The sequence below is a fragment of the Doryrhamphus excisus genome, chromosome 6 (genome assembly GCF_030265055.1).
Source record: "Doryrhamphus excisus isolate RoL2022-K1 chromosome 6, RoL_Dexc_1.0, whole genome shotgun sequence".
Classification (NCBI taxonomy): Eukaryota; Metazoa; Chordata; class Actinopteri; order Syngnathiformes; family Syngnathidae; genus Doryrhamphus; species Doryrhamphus excisus.
This window is the reverse complement of record NC_080471.1, coordinates 1,546,818-1,562,196: the sequence shown is the minus strand read 5'-3', so window position 1 is coordinate 1,562,196 and position 15,379 is coordinate 1,546,818. Positions and strand designations below refer to the sequence as shown.

The 15,379-nt window shown below is 37.0% G+C and overlaps 1 protein-coding gene across 1 annotated transcript; it reads left to right on the top strand.

Moving 5' to 3' along the window:
- Nucleotides 1–1,857: 1,857 nt before the first annotated feature.
- chst6 (carbohydrate sulfotransferase 6) lies at nucleotides 1,858–15,175 on the top strand. The gene is made up of 2 exons (XM_058076370.1): nucleotides 1,858–2,010; nucleotides 10,353–15,175. The coding sequence occupies exon 2, from the start codon at nucleotides 10,420–10,422 to the stop codon at nucleotides 11,614–11,616; it is 1,197 nt and encodes a 398-aa protein (XP_057932353.1). The 5' UTR covers nucleotides 1,858–2,010; nucleotides 10,353–10,419; the 3' UTR covers nucleotides 11,617–15,175.
- Nucleotides 15,176–15,379: the final 204 nt, after the last annotated feature.

Sequence of the window (15,379 nt, the reverse complement as noted above, 5' to 3'; positions counted from 1 at the left end):
CTGTTTAGTGGTTAGCATTTTCTCATTCTGGCTTTTATTCTGAGAGAACGTCTGCCTTTATTTGATTTTTTCCCTTGTTTGGGCCTAAGAACAAAAAGTGCGACTCAATCAGTAGCGCCCCTTTTAATTATCTCCAGCTAATTACGTAATTTGGTGGAGACATCTCTAAAGAACCAATATTCCAAAACAGGAAGTCAGACATTTTATCTGAAGGGGCCACCTTGGGCATAAACCAGGGGGTCAAACTTGGACAAACTAGTCTTATAGGGACACGGATTGATTGAAATGTCGGTAAAATGAACGGTGATGTTTCGTATTCCACACTGGCCACTAGGTGTCAGAAATGTTGCATTCACGAACCAATAGCCACTGCATGAAACACACTCTCCAGAAACACCAATAAACTTTCCCATTGTTCATGTGTGAGTCCACAGTACATTATGTATTACTGATGTCTTTTATTATGTCTACTATATTACTTAATATCGGCGTGAAGATGACTATAGGGTTGTTATTTCATGTCTAGAGGGCTCGAATGATATTTAAAACAGTGAATTACTGCCATTACTTGCCACAGTACTGCCTGGGGGGCATTCTCAGCCCACGGTTGTTATTTTACTTTTATGAGAAGTATGTTTTTTTTTTTTTTTTAGTAATATGAGAAACAAAACAACAAATAAAGTTTTAAACAAAGATTTTTTCCCCATAAGAAAATATTAAAAAGGGAAGGTGCTGGGGGAAAAAATGTAAAATATGGTCGTTTTACCGGATGGAATGGAAGGATTGACAGCTCATTTGTAGTTTTTCATATATTTTTTTAATACTCACTTTTCGTCTCCTACTGTTTCCATGATTGCAATTAAACGTCACAGCCAATTATGCAAATGACACAATGATGCCACGCTTGGAGCGACTTTTAGGATAGCCAATGGTGGCGTTCCTTACTGAGCTGCTAGCAACACGACCCCAGGCTATTTTTATTTTATTTTATTTTATTTTATTTTATTTTATTTTATTTTATTTTATTTTATTTTATTTTATTTTATTTTATTTTATTTTATTTTATTTTATTTTATTTTATTTTATTTTATTTTATTTTATTTTATTTTATTTTATTTTATTTTATTTTATTTTATTTTATTTTATTTTCATGAAATTGCAAATTTTTTCTTGTTAGTATATGATATTTTTCTCATAACATTTTAATTATAATTATATTATTATTATTATTATTATTTTATTTCCATAGTGAAACATTTCCCCAACCTAAATTTCCAAATGTTACAATTTCATTTGTATTTTTTAAAAAAAAATTCTTTTAATTAAAAACATTTACTATTTCAACTCTATGCGATTAAAAATACATTATTTCTTTCCACATAATTTAGTGTTTATTCACATAAAATTGCAACTTTTTTCTTGTTAGAATATGACATTTTTCTCATAACATTTTGACTTTATTCTCATCAAATTACTGGGGTTTTTCGTTGTGTAATTTTTATTCCATCTAATTATAATTTTATTTCCATAGTGAAACATTTCCCCAACCTAAATTTCCAAAAATTACAACTTTATTTGTATTTTTTATTTATTTCTTTTAATCAAAAACATTTAATATTTCAACTCTATGCGATTGAAAATACATTATTTTATAACTTTTTTCTCGTTAGAATATGACATTTTTCAAATAATATTTTGACTTTATTCTCTTAAAATTACAGCTGTTTTTCATATATATTTTTTATACTCACTTTTCGTCTCCTACTGTTTCCATGATTGCAATTAAACGTCACAGCCAATTATGCAAATGACACAATGACGTCACGCGCTTGGAGCGACTTTTAGGATTAGCCAATGGCGGCTTTCCTTACTGAGCCGCTAGCAACACGACCCCTGGCCACGTCTCAAACGACACTTCGGACACAGCCGGACCCACATAAGGCGGTCCGGAGGTTGGCTGCGGACCGGGCAGAACCGAAGACCGGCTCCGTCTCCACTTCCAACGTGAAGGTAGGATCCAAACTGGTGTGGCTGTGTGGGACGAAGGCATTCCTACCTGAGCTTGTTCAGCTAGTTTCCATGGCACCGGGGCGATAGGCTCCTTCGCCCGCTAGAAGTTCACAACGAAGGACGTGTTCCCAAAAGTTTGGAAACACACCCAAGGGGTAGCGCTGTACTTGGGAGATGTTTTTATTTCAACTCGCAACGCCGTTCTTACGGCGTAAAGGTATGAACACACGCTCCTGAATGCATCCCGCAGGGTACGCTTGTTTAGTACACCGGAGAACAAGCCTTCTTTCTGGGAGCACACAAGGGAACATTGTCCACACAACTTTTGCCTTTTACACATAATAACATCAATTCTGCCTTTTCTTTAACTTGCAATCTGACCACAAAAAGTCATACTTGTACAATAATAATAATTCTGTACATTATTAGGAAATTCATAATTGTAGGTGTTTTAAAAAAAAAACGTGTAATAATACATTACAGCAAAATCGCATCATACTCTTTATTGCTCTCTGCTTCTACCATATCTTACTTATTGTGTGCAAAATATGGGCTAATAACTATAAAAGCAATCTTCACTCACTAAATGTACTGCAAAAAAAAAAAAGGCCAGTAAGGATAATTCATAATGCCGCCTACAGAGAACATACTAACTCCTTATTTCTAAAATGACAAATACTTCAACTTGCTGATATAGTTCATCTTCAAACAGCTCAAATAATGCATAAGGATAAAAATATTACCTAATTAGCTAAAAATGTCATCCAATACTTCTCTACAAGAGAGGAGAAATATGATCTCAGGGAAGAAGTACATTTGAAACACTTCTATGCTAGGACTACGTTATGCTAGCCATAGCATTTCAGTATGTGGAATCAAACTATGGAATGGATTGAGTAAGGAAATCAAACAATGCTACTATCATACTTTGGTACGGGACAAAAAATTAAATTAAATTAAATTGTGCTCATATCGCCTCCTACTTCGGTATGTGACTAAATTAAACTAAAGTAAACTAAAGTAAACTAAACTAAACTAAAATTAAATAAAATTAAATAAAATTAAAATTGAATAAAATTGAATAAAATTGAATAAAATTGAATAAAATTGAATAAAATTGAATAAAATTAAATAAATATATAAACAAAACCTTAAACTATATTATGAAAGCAGGAAGTGAACAAATGTAACAGTTAGTGATTGTAAAAGTACCAGATGGAGGGGTAGGATTTAATAAGCTTTGCTTCTTCCTACTCCTTTTGGACATGTGGAACTGGGAACTGATTATGGGATGCACTCAATTGGAATCTGATGCATGTTCAAATGAAATAAAACCATTACCATTACCATTACCATTAGCATTACCATATATTCACTTTATTGGGTTCTCACGTTTCCATTCTGAACAACACATATATCAATCTAAAAAGGTAATCAATCGATATTTATTGTCTTCCAGGTATGTAGTAGTCATGGGAGTTGTTGGTAGTTGACATGTGAAATCCATTCATTAATTTCATCGGGTATTCGATGTCACTTCCTTTTTAATCGACATTCATGGGGACAAAATGCAAAGTACGTTAAGTACATTTTGATGGTAGTTTACTGAGGAATTTGCATAATGTCGCTCCTCTTTGAGTGCAAAGTGCAGGTTTGGATTGCAATATTTGAAGTCAATAATTCATCCTAGCAAGATGCTGTATACTAGCTTCTGTTCATCAGGATTTGGTATTGCATTTTGGACTTTTTTTTTCTACTCTTTGGTCATTTATTTAGTATAGCAGTCAGCATTATTCCTCATTTATAGCGGATTCCCTTACAAAAAAAAGCAAGGGAATGTAGGAAACTGTCCAGTATAAATTCTTTTTTTATTTCTAAGTCACACTGGTTGAATTTTTGGCTAAAAAGCAACGGAAAAAATGTCAAGCAACCGAGTCGATTCCGATGTTAAATGTACTAATATCGTCCTTGAATCATCATTTTCATAAAATTGCAACTTTGTTCTTGTTAGAATATTATATTTTTCTCATAACATTTTCAACTTTCGCTATGTAATTTTTTTTCATTGAATTATAATTTTATTTCCATAGTGCAACATTTCCCCAACCTAAATTTCCAAAAGTTACATCTTTATTTGTATTTTTTATTTATTTCTTTTAATTAAAAACATTGAATATTTCAACTCTATGCGATTAAAAATACATTATTTTTTCCCACTTAATTTAGTGTTTATTCACATAAAATTGCAACTTTTTTTCTTGTTAGAATATGACATTTTTCTCATAACATTTTGACTTTATTCTCATAATATTACTGGGGTTTTCTGCTGGGGCTCCCCCCCCCAACAATTTCAACTTTCGCCATGTAATTTTTTTTCATTTAATTATAATTTTATTTCCATAGTGAAACATTTCCCAAACCTAAATTTCCAAAAGTTACAACTTTATTTGTATTTTTTATTTATTTCTTTTAATTAAAAACATTTAATATTTCAACAATATTTTCAACGATTAAAAATACATTATTTTTTCCACATAATTTAGTGTTTATTCACATAAAATTGCAACTTTTTTCTTGTTAGAATTTGACATTTTTCGAATAATATTTTGACTTTATTCTCTTAAAATTACAGCTGTTTTTCATATATATTTTTTTATACAATTTCAACTTTTGCCATGTAATTTCTTTCCCATCTAATTCTAATTTTATTTCCATAATGAAACATTTCCCCAATCTAAATTTCCAAAAGTTACAACTTTATTTGTATTTTTTATTTATTTCTTTTAATAAAAAACATTTAATTTTAATTTATTTTCATAAAATTGCAACTTTTTTCTTGTTAGAATATAACATTTTTCTCATAACATGAAGTTGTAATTTTTTTTTTTTAATTAGGTTGCAGAAAAAGTTATAATATTACAAGAATAAAGTCAAAATATTCTGGGAATAAAGTCATAACACTATGAAAACAAAGTTGACTGTCTAAGATATGATGAGTCGGCAACACGTTTACGTCAACACGGTGCTGCTTCGTCATGCACCAGACAATTCGGTGGGTGGGTGGGGGGGGGGGGGGGGTAATGTCTTGTCATCCCAGTGACCGTGTTTACACCGACCCACCGTAGCCTTGAGTGAACTTGACGCATGGAGCAGCTGTTGAAGAAAACAGCCTGTTTGGTTGGGTTGTTTATTTATCCTTTCAAAGCAGCCCCCTTTTCCACTCCCACTCGTGGCATGGCGGCATCACGCAGCTGTGCAAAATCCTACAACAATGTTGCTTTATACTAGACCAGGGGTGGGCAAACTTTTTGACTCGCGGGCCGCATTGATATGACAAAATTTACGGGGGGGGGCAGACTATATATTATTGTATCTGTAAAATTGTCATGCAATCTGCTATTATTATTTATTTTATATTTATATTTAAATATTTTAAAAATAATAAAATAATAATAATAAAATTATAATTATATTTTATTATAATTATAATAAAATATTATAATATAATATAATTAAAATAAAATTAAAATAATAATTATTATATTATTATTATGTAAAATATGCAAATATAACAATAATATTATATATAATTAATATAATAATTAGCATTAATATAATAATTATAATCATCATAATAGTTCTAATAATAATTATAATAATCTAATAATCATAATAATAATAATAATAATTATTATTATTATGTGCTTGTGTCCCTTTTTTCAGGAGCACTTTGTAAACAACAAACCATGTCAAAAAAGTGAAAGATTGAAAGATTGGGCGGGCCGTATTCAAACACTTGGCGGGCCAGATGTGGCCCCCGGGCCGTAGTTTGCCCACCCCTGTACTAGACGAATACTCACAGTGGAAAATGAAAGGATTACGCTTTGATATTTAGTAAAGCAACACACATCATTGAAAACCCTTTCCCTTTTTATGTGCATTATAACTCAAGAAAACTACTTAATACGAGCTAGCTAACAATGTACATCATTGGTTAAAACCTTTTTTGACTATGAAAAAAACTCAAACATGACATGGTTTGATATCCATACTGTGATCATGTATTAACACGTACACTAATGATAACAAAAACATGTAATAGTTGCAGTATCTTGACGTATTTTGATGCTTTAAAACGATATCGAACCTTCTTTCCTGTGCTACTTTAGTGCACAGATACAGCGACAACACTTACAATGTCGGCTCTCATTGGGGATGGCCGTGTCTTCCAGCACATGTCATGTGCTCCAGTTCTCAGGTAAAAAAAAAATGCTGACGGCAAATGAGCATCTCGTTGAGTCTTTGTAGCGAAATCTGTAGCGAAATGTTTTACGTAACGATTGGGTATGATGGGTAAAATTCCTTAAGTGAAGTTATGAAAAAAACTTTGTGATATGCTAGTAAAATGACATTATTTTGGCACATAATATTACAAGTTTATTATGGGAAAATTGCATGGTTCCCATGAATGAATTGTCATTTTCCAGTCCAATAATAAGTTGAAGGTGTAGTCCCAATGACCCACCCCCACAGTTGGGTGGATGCAAACCGATGCACATGGGTGAGAAATGATCCGAGAATGAAGGATTTCCTGCTCCGTCCTTAAGTGAAACAAAGAATCAGTCACTAAACGCCTCGGTTAAATATTTGCTCAGATCTTCTTTATTTGCGTAGTGAAACGGAGCTTCGTGATCTGTCGCCATCCACAAATGAACGCCAGCTGCTGTGAGCGTCATGGCGTTTGAGTCGTTCAAGCATCAGGGAGGAAGCGAGTTTTATTCCAGGGATGTCGACATCTTCCAGACGTGTACGCCCATGTTTTGGAACAACGGTGCATGGATATTTTAGGGATGTACCATTTGGCGCAGACATGAATGCTTATTTTTTGGCATATTTTTAGGAGGACAGTAAATTGACCATATTTTTGGAAAACAACACATGTAGGTACGCTAAGAAGTTACATATTTTAAAAAAAAAGCTGCATCATGTAAATTTTCTTCTCAAAATTATCATTTTATTTCCATAATATTTTGACTTTTTTTTCTAATGATATAACTTTTCCCCAACCAAAAAAAAACTTTATTTAGTTTTTTGTAAGTATTCCAATCCAACTTAAAATAAAAAAAAATAATATTACAACTGTAAAATGAGATATTATTTTTTTCATGTAATATTACAATTTTATTCTCATAAAATTGTTACTTTTTTCTTGTTTAGAATATGACATTTATCTCATCACATTTTGACTTTATTTTCATAAAATTACTGGAGTTTATTTGCTGGGGCCCCCCCCCCCCCCAACAATTTCAACTTTCATCATGTAATTTTTTTTCATCTAATTATAATTTTATTTCCATAATGAATGACTTCATTCTTATGATATTGAAACTTTTCCCCAACCTAAATTTTTATTTTTTATTTGTTTATTTTAATTAAAAACATTTAATATTTTAACTCTATGCAACTAAAAGTAAAAAAAAAAATTCCACATAATTTTTACAAGTTTATTCACATAAATTTGCAACTTTTTGTTCAAATGTGACATTTTTCTGATAATATTTTGACTTTATTCTCTTAAAATTACGGCTGTTTTTCTATTTTTGCTGGTTTTTTTTCCCCCAAACAATTTAAACTTTCATCATAAAAATCTTATTCTTCTTATTAGGAGTTCATTTCCATAATATTTTGACTTTATGCTTATGAAAGTGTCACCATGTGATGTTCTGTGGGCGACAGCATTTCCAATTGTGTTAAGAAAGGTGGTGGTTATTTCTGTGGGAATGATGCCAAAAGAATGTATGTGTGTGTGTGTGTGTGTGTGAGTCCCGACCTTTAGAAAGGGGAGAGGGGGGAGTCAAAGGGGGAGGATATCGTCATCTGCCGTGTGCATTTTTCATGTCTGTGCTTGTTCAATAAGCAGCACAGATTCTGGAGAAGCAGCTTCCACAGTCTCCTCCAGCTTGAAAGAAAATCACTTCAATGTCTTGTTACCTTTATACCTTTTTATGAATATAATGCTGAAAACAAAAATAGTATTTTCAGAGAGTATATCTCACCATTTCTTTGCTTTCCTTAATAAGAACCAAACTCACTTAAGTTCTTACATAAATGACTTAAATGGCTTTGTACTGCAAAAACAATGCCTTTAGGCTATGCATGCTGTGGGGTTCATTGTATTCTTCAGGTAACATACCTGTAGTGGCACCAGCCATTACTATTAATAAGAAATTCACCAGCCATTACTATTAATAAGAAATTGAAGAGTGGAGGGTGATCACAAACCTGAAATATGTTTATTTTCTTGAAATATATATATACAACTTCTTAACATATACATGTGTTCATTTTGAAAAATACCAAAGTGGCAAAGTTGTCTTGGATTTTTCATGATGTGGCCCCCCCCTGCTGCAAAGCAATACACTGATTTTGGTAATGGTAATGGTAATGGTAATGGTTTTATTTCATTTGAACATGCATCAGATTCCAATTGAGTGCATCCCATAATCAGTTCCCAGTTCCACATGTCCGAAAGGAGTAGGAAGAAGCAAAGCTTATTAAATCCTACCCCTCCATCTGGTACTTTTACAATCACTAACTGTTACATTTGTTCACTTCCTGCTTTCCATAATACAGTTTAAGGTTTTTTTTGTTTTTTTTCATTTGTATGTTTTTTATGTTTTATTTAGGGGCTGCACGGCGGTCGAGTGGTTAGCACGCAGACCTCGCAGCTAGGAGACCAGGGTTCAATTCCACCCTCGGCCATCTCAGTTTGCATGTTCTCCCCGTGGGTTTTCTCCGGGTACTCCGGTTTCCTCCCACATTCCAAAAACATGCTAGGTTAATTAGCCACTCCAAATTGTCCATAGGTATGAATGTGAGTGTGAATGGTTGTTTGTCTATATGTGCGCTGTGATTGGCTGGCCACCAGTCCAGGGTGTACATTTAATTTAATTTAATTTAATTTAATTTAATTTAATTTAATTTAATTTAATTTACCATAATGTGTACCATAGTGCGTGTCAATATAGTGATATATATAGCACATCATGACTGGTTCAAGACTCTTCATCCTTGGATTTAGCAAACATCAACTGCTTGTATTGTTTCTTGAATTGGCTCATCGTTGTGCATTGTTTGATTCCCTTACTCAATCCATTCCATAGTTTGATTCCACATACTGAAATGCTATGGCTAGCATAACGTAGTCCTAGCATAGAAGTGTTTCAAATGTACTTCTTCCCTGAGATCATATTTCTCCTCTCTTGTAGAGAAGTATTGGATGACATTTTTAGCTAATTAGGTAATATTTTTAGCCTTATGCATTATTTTAGCTGTTTGAAGATGAACTATATCAGCAAGTTGAAGTATTTGTCATTTTAGAAATAAGGAGTTAGTATGTTCTTTGGAGGCGGCATTATGAATTATCCTTACTGGCCTTTTTTGCAGTACATTTAGCCAGTGAAGATTACTTTTATAGTTATTATCCCATATTTCCACACAATAAGTAAGATATGGTAGAACCAGAGAGCAATAAAGAGTGTGGAGTGATTTCTGATTGAGAATAAAATTTTGCTTTGTTCAATATTAAAATATTTCTGGCCACCTTATGTTGTATATTGATAATAATAATATAATAATAATAATATGATGTTTCCAGCTCATATTTTCATCTATTGTTATCCCCAGAAATGTATTTTTGTTCACCCTTTCAATGTCTACACCGTCTATTTGTATTTGCTGGTGTGTGTCCTTTCATGATTTTAGTTTTATTTAGGTTCAAGGACAATCTATTATCATCAAAGCATCTTTTTAGTGGGACCATTTCTTCTCTGACCTTTCTAATGATTTCGTCTGTACTCCCTCCGAAACAAAAAGTAGTGGTATGATCCGTAAATAATACCAGCTTTAAGTCTTTGGTAACTTTGGAGATATCATTGATGTACAAGTAGAACAGTTTTGGTCCCAGTATTGACCCCTGGGGAACTCCGCACGTAATATATGAACTTGAAACATAGAATTAGGATTCCATCTTTTCCTTTCCTTTCCGTCAATTTGTATTTGCTGGTGTGTGTCCTTTCATGATTTTAGTTTTATTTAGGTTCAAGGACAATCTATTATCATCAAAGCATCTTTTTAGTGGGACCATTTTTTCTCTGACCTTTCTAATGATTTCGTCTGTACTCCCTCCGAAACAAAAAGTAGTGGTATGATCCGTAAATAATACCAGCTTTAAGTCTTTGGTAACTTTGGAGATACCATTGATGTACAAGTTGAACAGTTTTGGTCCCAGTATTGACCCCTGGGGAACTTTTCCTGTGTTGATTTTGGACTCTGTTTTGCAGCCGTGCGTCTCCAAAAAGCGAAGACCACCATCAACCATCACCATCTTCAATCCATCTCCAATCCATCATGCCTCACAGAGTGAAACTCAGCACTGTGGTGTTTCTGGTGATACTTCAGGGAGCGGCCGTGGTCCTCTTCTGCGGTTGGTACATCCCGCTCAGCGGCCCCTGCGGCTCGGCACCCTCGGACGGGAAAGTCCACGTGCTGCTGCTGTCCTCGTGGAGATCGGGTTCCTCCTTTGTGGGTCAGGTGTTCAGTCAGCACCCGTCTGTCTTCTACCTCATGGAGCCCGCTTGGCACGTCTGGACCAAACTAAGGAACACCGGCGCTCATGCGCTGCGAATGGCTGTCAGGGATCTAACGCGTAGCGTGTTCCAGTGCGACTTGTCCGTGATGGAGGCCTACCTACCGGAGCGCCACAACGTATCGTCTTTGTTCATGTGGAGCCACAGTCGAGCGCTGTGCTCGCCGCCGGCCTGCCCCCTCACCGCACGCGGCCATTTCAGCAATCAAACGCAATGCCTCCACGCGTGTGATGCGAGCGGCCTGCAGGGGGCGCAGGCAGCCTGCGCCTCTTACAGTCACGTCGTGTTGAAAGAGGTGCGGTTCTTTGAACTGGAATCCTTATATCCTCTCTTTCAGGATCCGAGCCTCGACTTGCGTATCATTCATCTGGTTCGAGATCCACGAGCCGTGTTGCGGTCTCGGGAGGAGTCGGCTAGAGCGTTTGTTAGCGACAACAACGTTGTCTTGGAGCACAGAACCGTACCGGCGGCCGAGGTGCAGTATCAAGTCATGCAGGAGATCTGCCGCAGCCACGTGCGCGTCGCCGAACGGGCGCTGCGGAAACCACCGCCGTTTCTGAAAGGCCGCTATAAACTGGTACGTTACGAGGACGTGGCGAGAAATCCACTCGAGGAGATCGCCGCCATGTACGAGTTTGTCGGATTGGACATGAGCGGTCAGCTGAGGGAATGGATTCATCAGCTGACTCACGGAAAAGGTAAAGGTTCGGGGAAAGAGGCCTTTAAGATCACGTCAAGGAACGCGGCCGATGTGTCCCAGGCTTGGCGCACCACGCTCACGCACAGTAAGGTCAAGCGCGTCCAGGAAGTGTGCCAGGGCGCCATGTCGATGCTGGGATACAGGACGGTTCGCAACGACAAAGAGCAGAAGAGACTTGACGCGGATTTGCTGGTACCGCGGGAACCGTACCGCTTCAGCTGGTTGCCAGCCAAAACCGACTACTCGGCTAAAAGTTAAGAGCGCGCCGGTACGACGCCATTGGGGACTCAAGTTACAAAACACAGGCGCCCGTGATGGTTCATCCTGACACTTCTGTTTCATAACCTCCGCCTTTCGTAAATCAGTAGAAGGACCCGTCAAAACACACGCTAATTAATAAAAATCTCATTTTCATTCATGACAATTCTAACCATTCCAGCAGAATTCCCATTTCCCCATCACACTCATTCATTCATTTTTGGTGGCCAGCCAATCCCAGGGCACATATAGACAAACAACCATTCACACTCACATTCATACCTATGGACAATTTGGAGTGGCTAATTAACCTAGCATGTTTTTGGAATGTGGGAGGAAACCGGAGTACCCGGAGAAAACCCACGCATGCACGGGGAGAACATGCAAACTTCACACAGAGATGGCCGAGGGTGGAATTGAACCCTGGTCTCCTAGCTGTGAGGTCTGCGCGCCAACCACTCAATCGCCGTGTCGCCCAAAAATTTAGCAAACTCCAAAAATTCCCACTGTTTTCCAAGCACAAATTACCTTTTGATGTTAAGAATTCTTAGCGCCATTACAAAAAAAAACATTACAACATCAGGACATTTAGTTTTTCCACAGAATTCCACATTTTTCCAGCCCTTTTCCAACAGTCAGGCAAACAATTTTATCCCCATGTTTTTGGAATGTGGGAGGAAACCGGAGTACCCGGATGCACGGGGAGAACATGCAAACTTCACACAGAGATGGCCGAGGGTGGAATTGAACCCTGCTCCTCCTAGCTGTGAGGTCTGCACTAACCACTCAACCGCCGTGTCGCCCAAAAATTTAGCAAACTCCAAAAATTCCCACTGTTTTCCAAGCACAAATTACCTTTTGATGTTAAGAATTATTAGTGCCATGACAAAAAAAACCAAAAAACCAGGAGTGTTTGAATTCCCAGTGTCAATATAACCGCCGTGCCGCCCTCATCACACTCAAACTATTCCAAAAATTTAGCAAACGCCAAAAATTCCCACTGTTTTCCAAGCACAAATTACCTTTTGATGTTAAGAATTCTTAGCGCCGTTACAAAAAAAACATTACAACATCAGGACATTTAGTTTTTCCACAGAATTCCACATTTTTCCAGCCCTTTTCCAACATCAAAACAGTCAGGCAAAACAATTTTATCCCCACATTTTCCCTTCCAGCATTCCAGTTCAGCTCCTCAGCATCCAAACACGGATTCAATCCAAAGTGCCTTCCGTAGGTGATAAGTAGACGCATGACGATTGTCTGCGGACGAGAAATAAAACGGTAAAGTTGGAGTGTTTGAATTCCCAGTGTCAATATAACCGCCGTGCCGCCCTCATCACACTCAAACTATTCCAAAAATTGAGCAAACTCCAAAAATTCCCACTGTTTTCCAAGCACAAATTACCTTTTGATGTTAAGAATTCTTAGCGCCGTTACAAAAAAAAACATTACAACATCAGGACATTTAGTTTTCCACAGAATTCCACATTTTTCCAGCTCTTTTCCAACATCAAAACAAAAAAATGTATCCCCACATTTTCCCTTCCAGTATTCCAGTTCAGCTCTTCAGCATCCAAACACGGATTCAATCCAAAAGTGCCTTCCGAGGGTGATAAGTAGACGCATGACGATTGTCTGCGGACGAGAAATAAAACGGTAAAGTTGGAGTGTTTGAATTCCCAGTGTCAATATAACCGCCGTGCCGCCCTCATCACACTCAAACTATTCCAAAAATTTAGCAAACGCCAAAAATTCCCACTGTTTTCCAAGCACAAATTACCTTTTGATGTTAAGAATTCTTAGCGCCATTACAAAAAAAAACATTACAACATCAGGACATTTAGTTTTTCCACAGAATTCCACATTTTTCCAGCCCTTTTCCAACATCAAAACAGTCAGGCTAACAATTTTATCCCCATGTTTTTGGAATGTGGGAGGAAACCGGAGTACCCGGATGCACGGGGAGAACATGCAAACTTCACACAGAGATGGCCGAGGGTGGAATTGAACCCTGGTCCTCCTAGCTGTGAGGTCTGCGCGCCAACCACTCATCCGCCGTGCCGCCCAAAAATTTAGCAAACTCCAAAAATTCCCACCGTTTTCCAAGCACAAATTACCTTTTGATGTTAAGAATTCTTAGCGCCATTACAAAAAAAAACAAAAAACCAGGAGTGTTTGAATTCCCAGTGTCAATATAACCGCCGTGCCGCCCTCATCACACTCAAACTATTCCAAAAATTTAGCAAACTCCAAAAATTCCCACTGTTTTCCAGACACAAATTACCTTTTGATGTTAAGAATTCTTAGCGCCGTTACAAAAAAAACCATTACAACATCAGGACATTTTGTTTTTCCATAGAATTCCATATTTTTCCAGCCCTTTTCCAACATCAAAACAGTCCCCACATTTTCCCTTCCAGCATTCCAGTTCAGCTCTTCAGCATCCAAACACGGATTCAATCCAAAGTGCCTTCCGCATGACGATTGTCTGCGGACGAGAAATAAAACGGTAAAGTTGGAGTGTTTGAATTCCCAGTGTCAATATAACCGCCGTGCCGCCCTCATCACACTCAAATTATTCCAAAAATTTGGCAAACTCCAAAAATTCCCGCTGTTTTCCAAGCACAAATTACCTTTTGATGTTAAGAATTCTTAGCGCCGTTACAAAAAAAACATTACAACATCAGGACATTTAGTTTTTCCACAGAATTCCACATTTTTCCAGCCCTTTTCCAACATCAAAACAGTCCCCACATTTTCCCTTCCAGTATTCCAGTTCAGCTCTTCAGCATCCAAACACGGATTCAATCCCAAGTGCCTTCCGCAGGTGATAAGTAGACGCATGACGATTGTCTGCGGACGAGAAATAAAACGGTAAAGTTGGAGTGTTTGAATTCCCAGTGTCAATATAACCGCCGTGCCGCCCTCATCACACTCAAACTATTCCAAAAATTTGGCAAACTCCAAAAATTCCCGCTGTTTTCCAAGCACAAATTACCTTTTGATGTTAAGAATTCTTAGCGCCGTTACAAAAAAACCCCATTACAATATCAGGACATTTAGTTTTTCTACAGAATTCCATATTTTTCCAGCCCTTTTCCAACATCAAAACAGTCCCCACATTTTCCCTTCCAGTATTCCAGTTCAGCTCTTCAGCATCCAAACACGGATTCAATCCAAAGTGCCTTCCGCAGGTGATAAGTAGACGCATGACGATTGTCTGCGGACGATAATAAAAAATAAAACGGTAAAGTTGGAGTGTTTGAATTCCCAGTGTCAATATTTGTCTTGTGATGGGCAGCATAGCGGAACAGATCACAACCTTTCTGGTGTAAACGCTAATGAGTGGCGGTTTAGGTGTCTGAAGTTCAAACATGTCCTGAAAAGTCTCCAAAATATAATAACTGGATGTTTACTATTGTGGAATATTAATATATTATGTAATATTATTACATGTGTAAATGTGACCTGTACAATGTGATTGCTGGGTTTGGCCTCATCTGCCAGGGATGTTTTCCTATTTATTATGGAATTAATGGCTGGAATAAACATTCACAAATATTCAATTTCACCCTAGTTTCTCCCCCAACTTTGAGCAGGTTAGCTGGTATTGCTAACAGTAACAGTGGAGTGTTTTGTATTAGAGCACCATTTGCAGGGTGACGACGGCAATTGCAGCCAACAACGAGGAAGAAGTGGATTTGTTTGGAAGCACGACATCAGCAGCACTCGGAGGTTCTTCAAATCGGTCTGCTTTTTAACT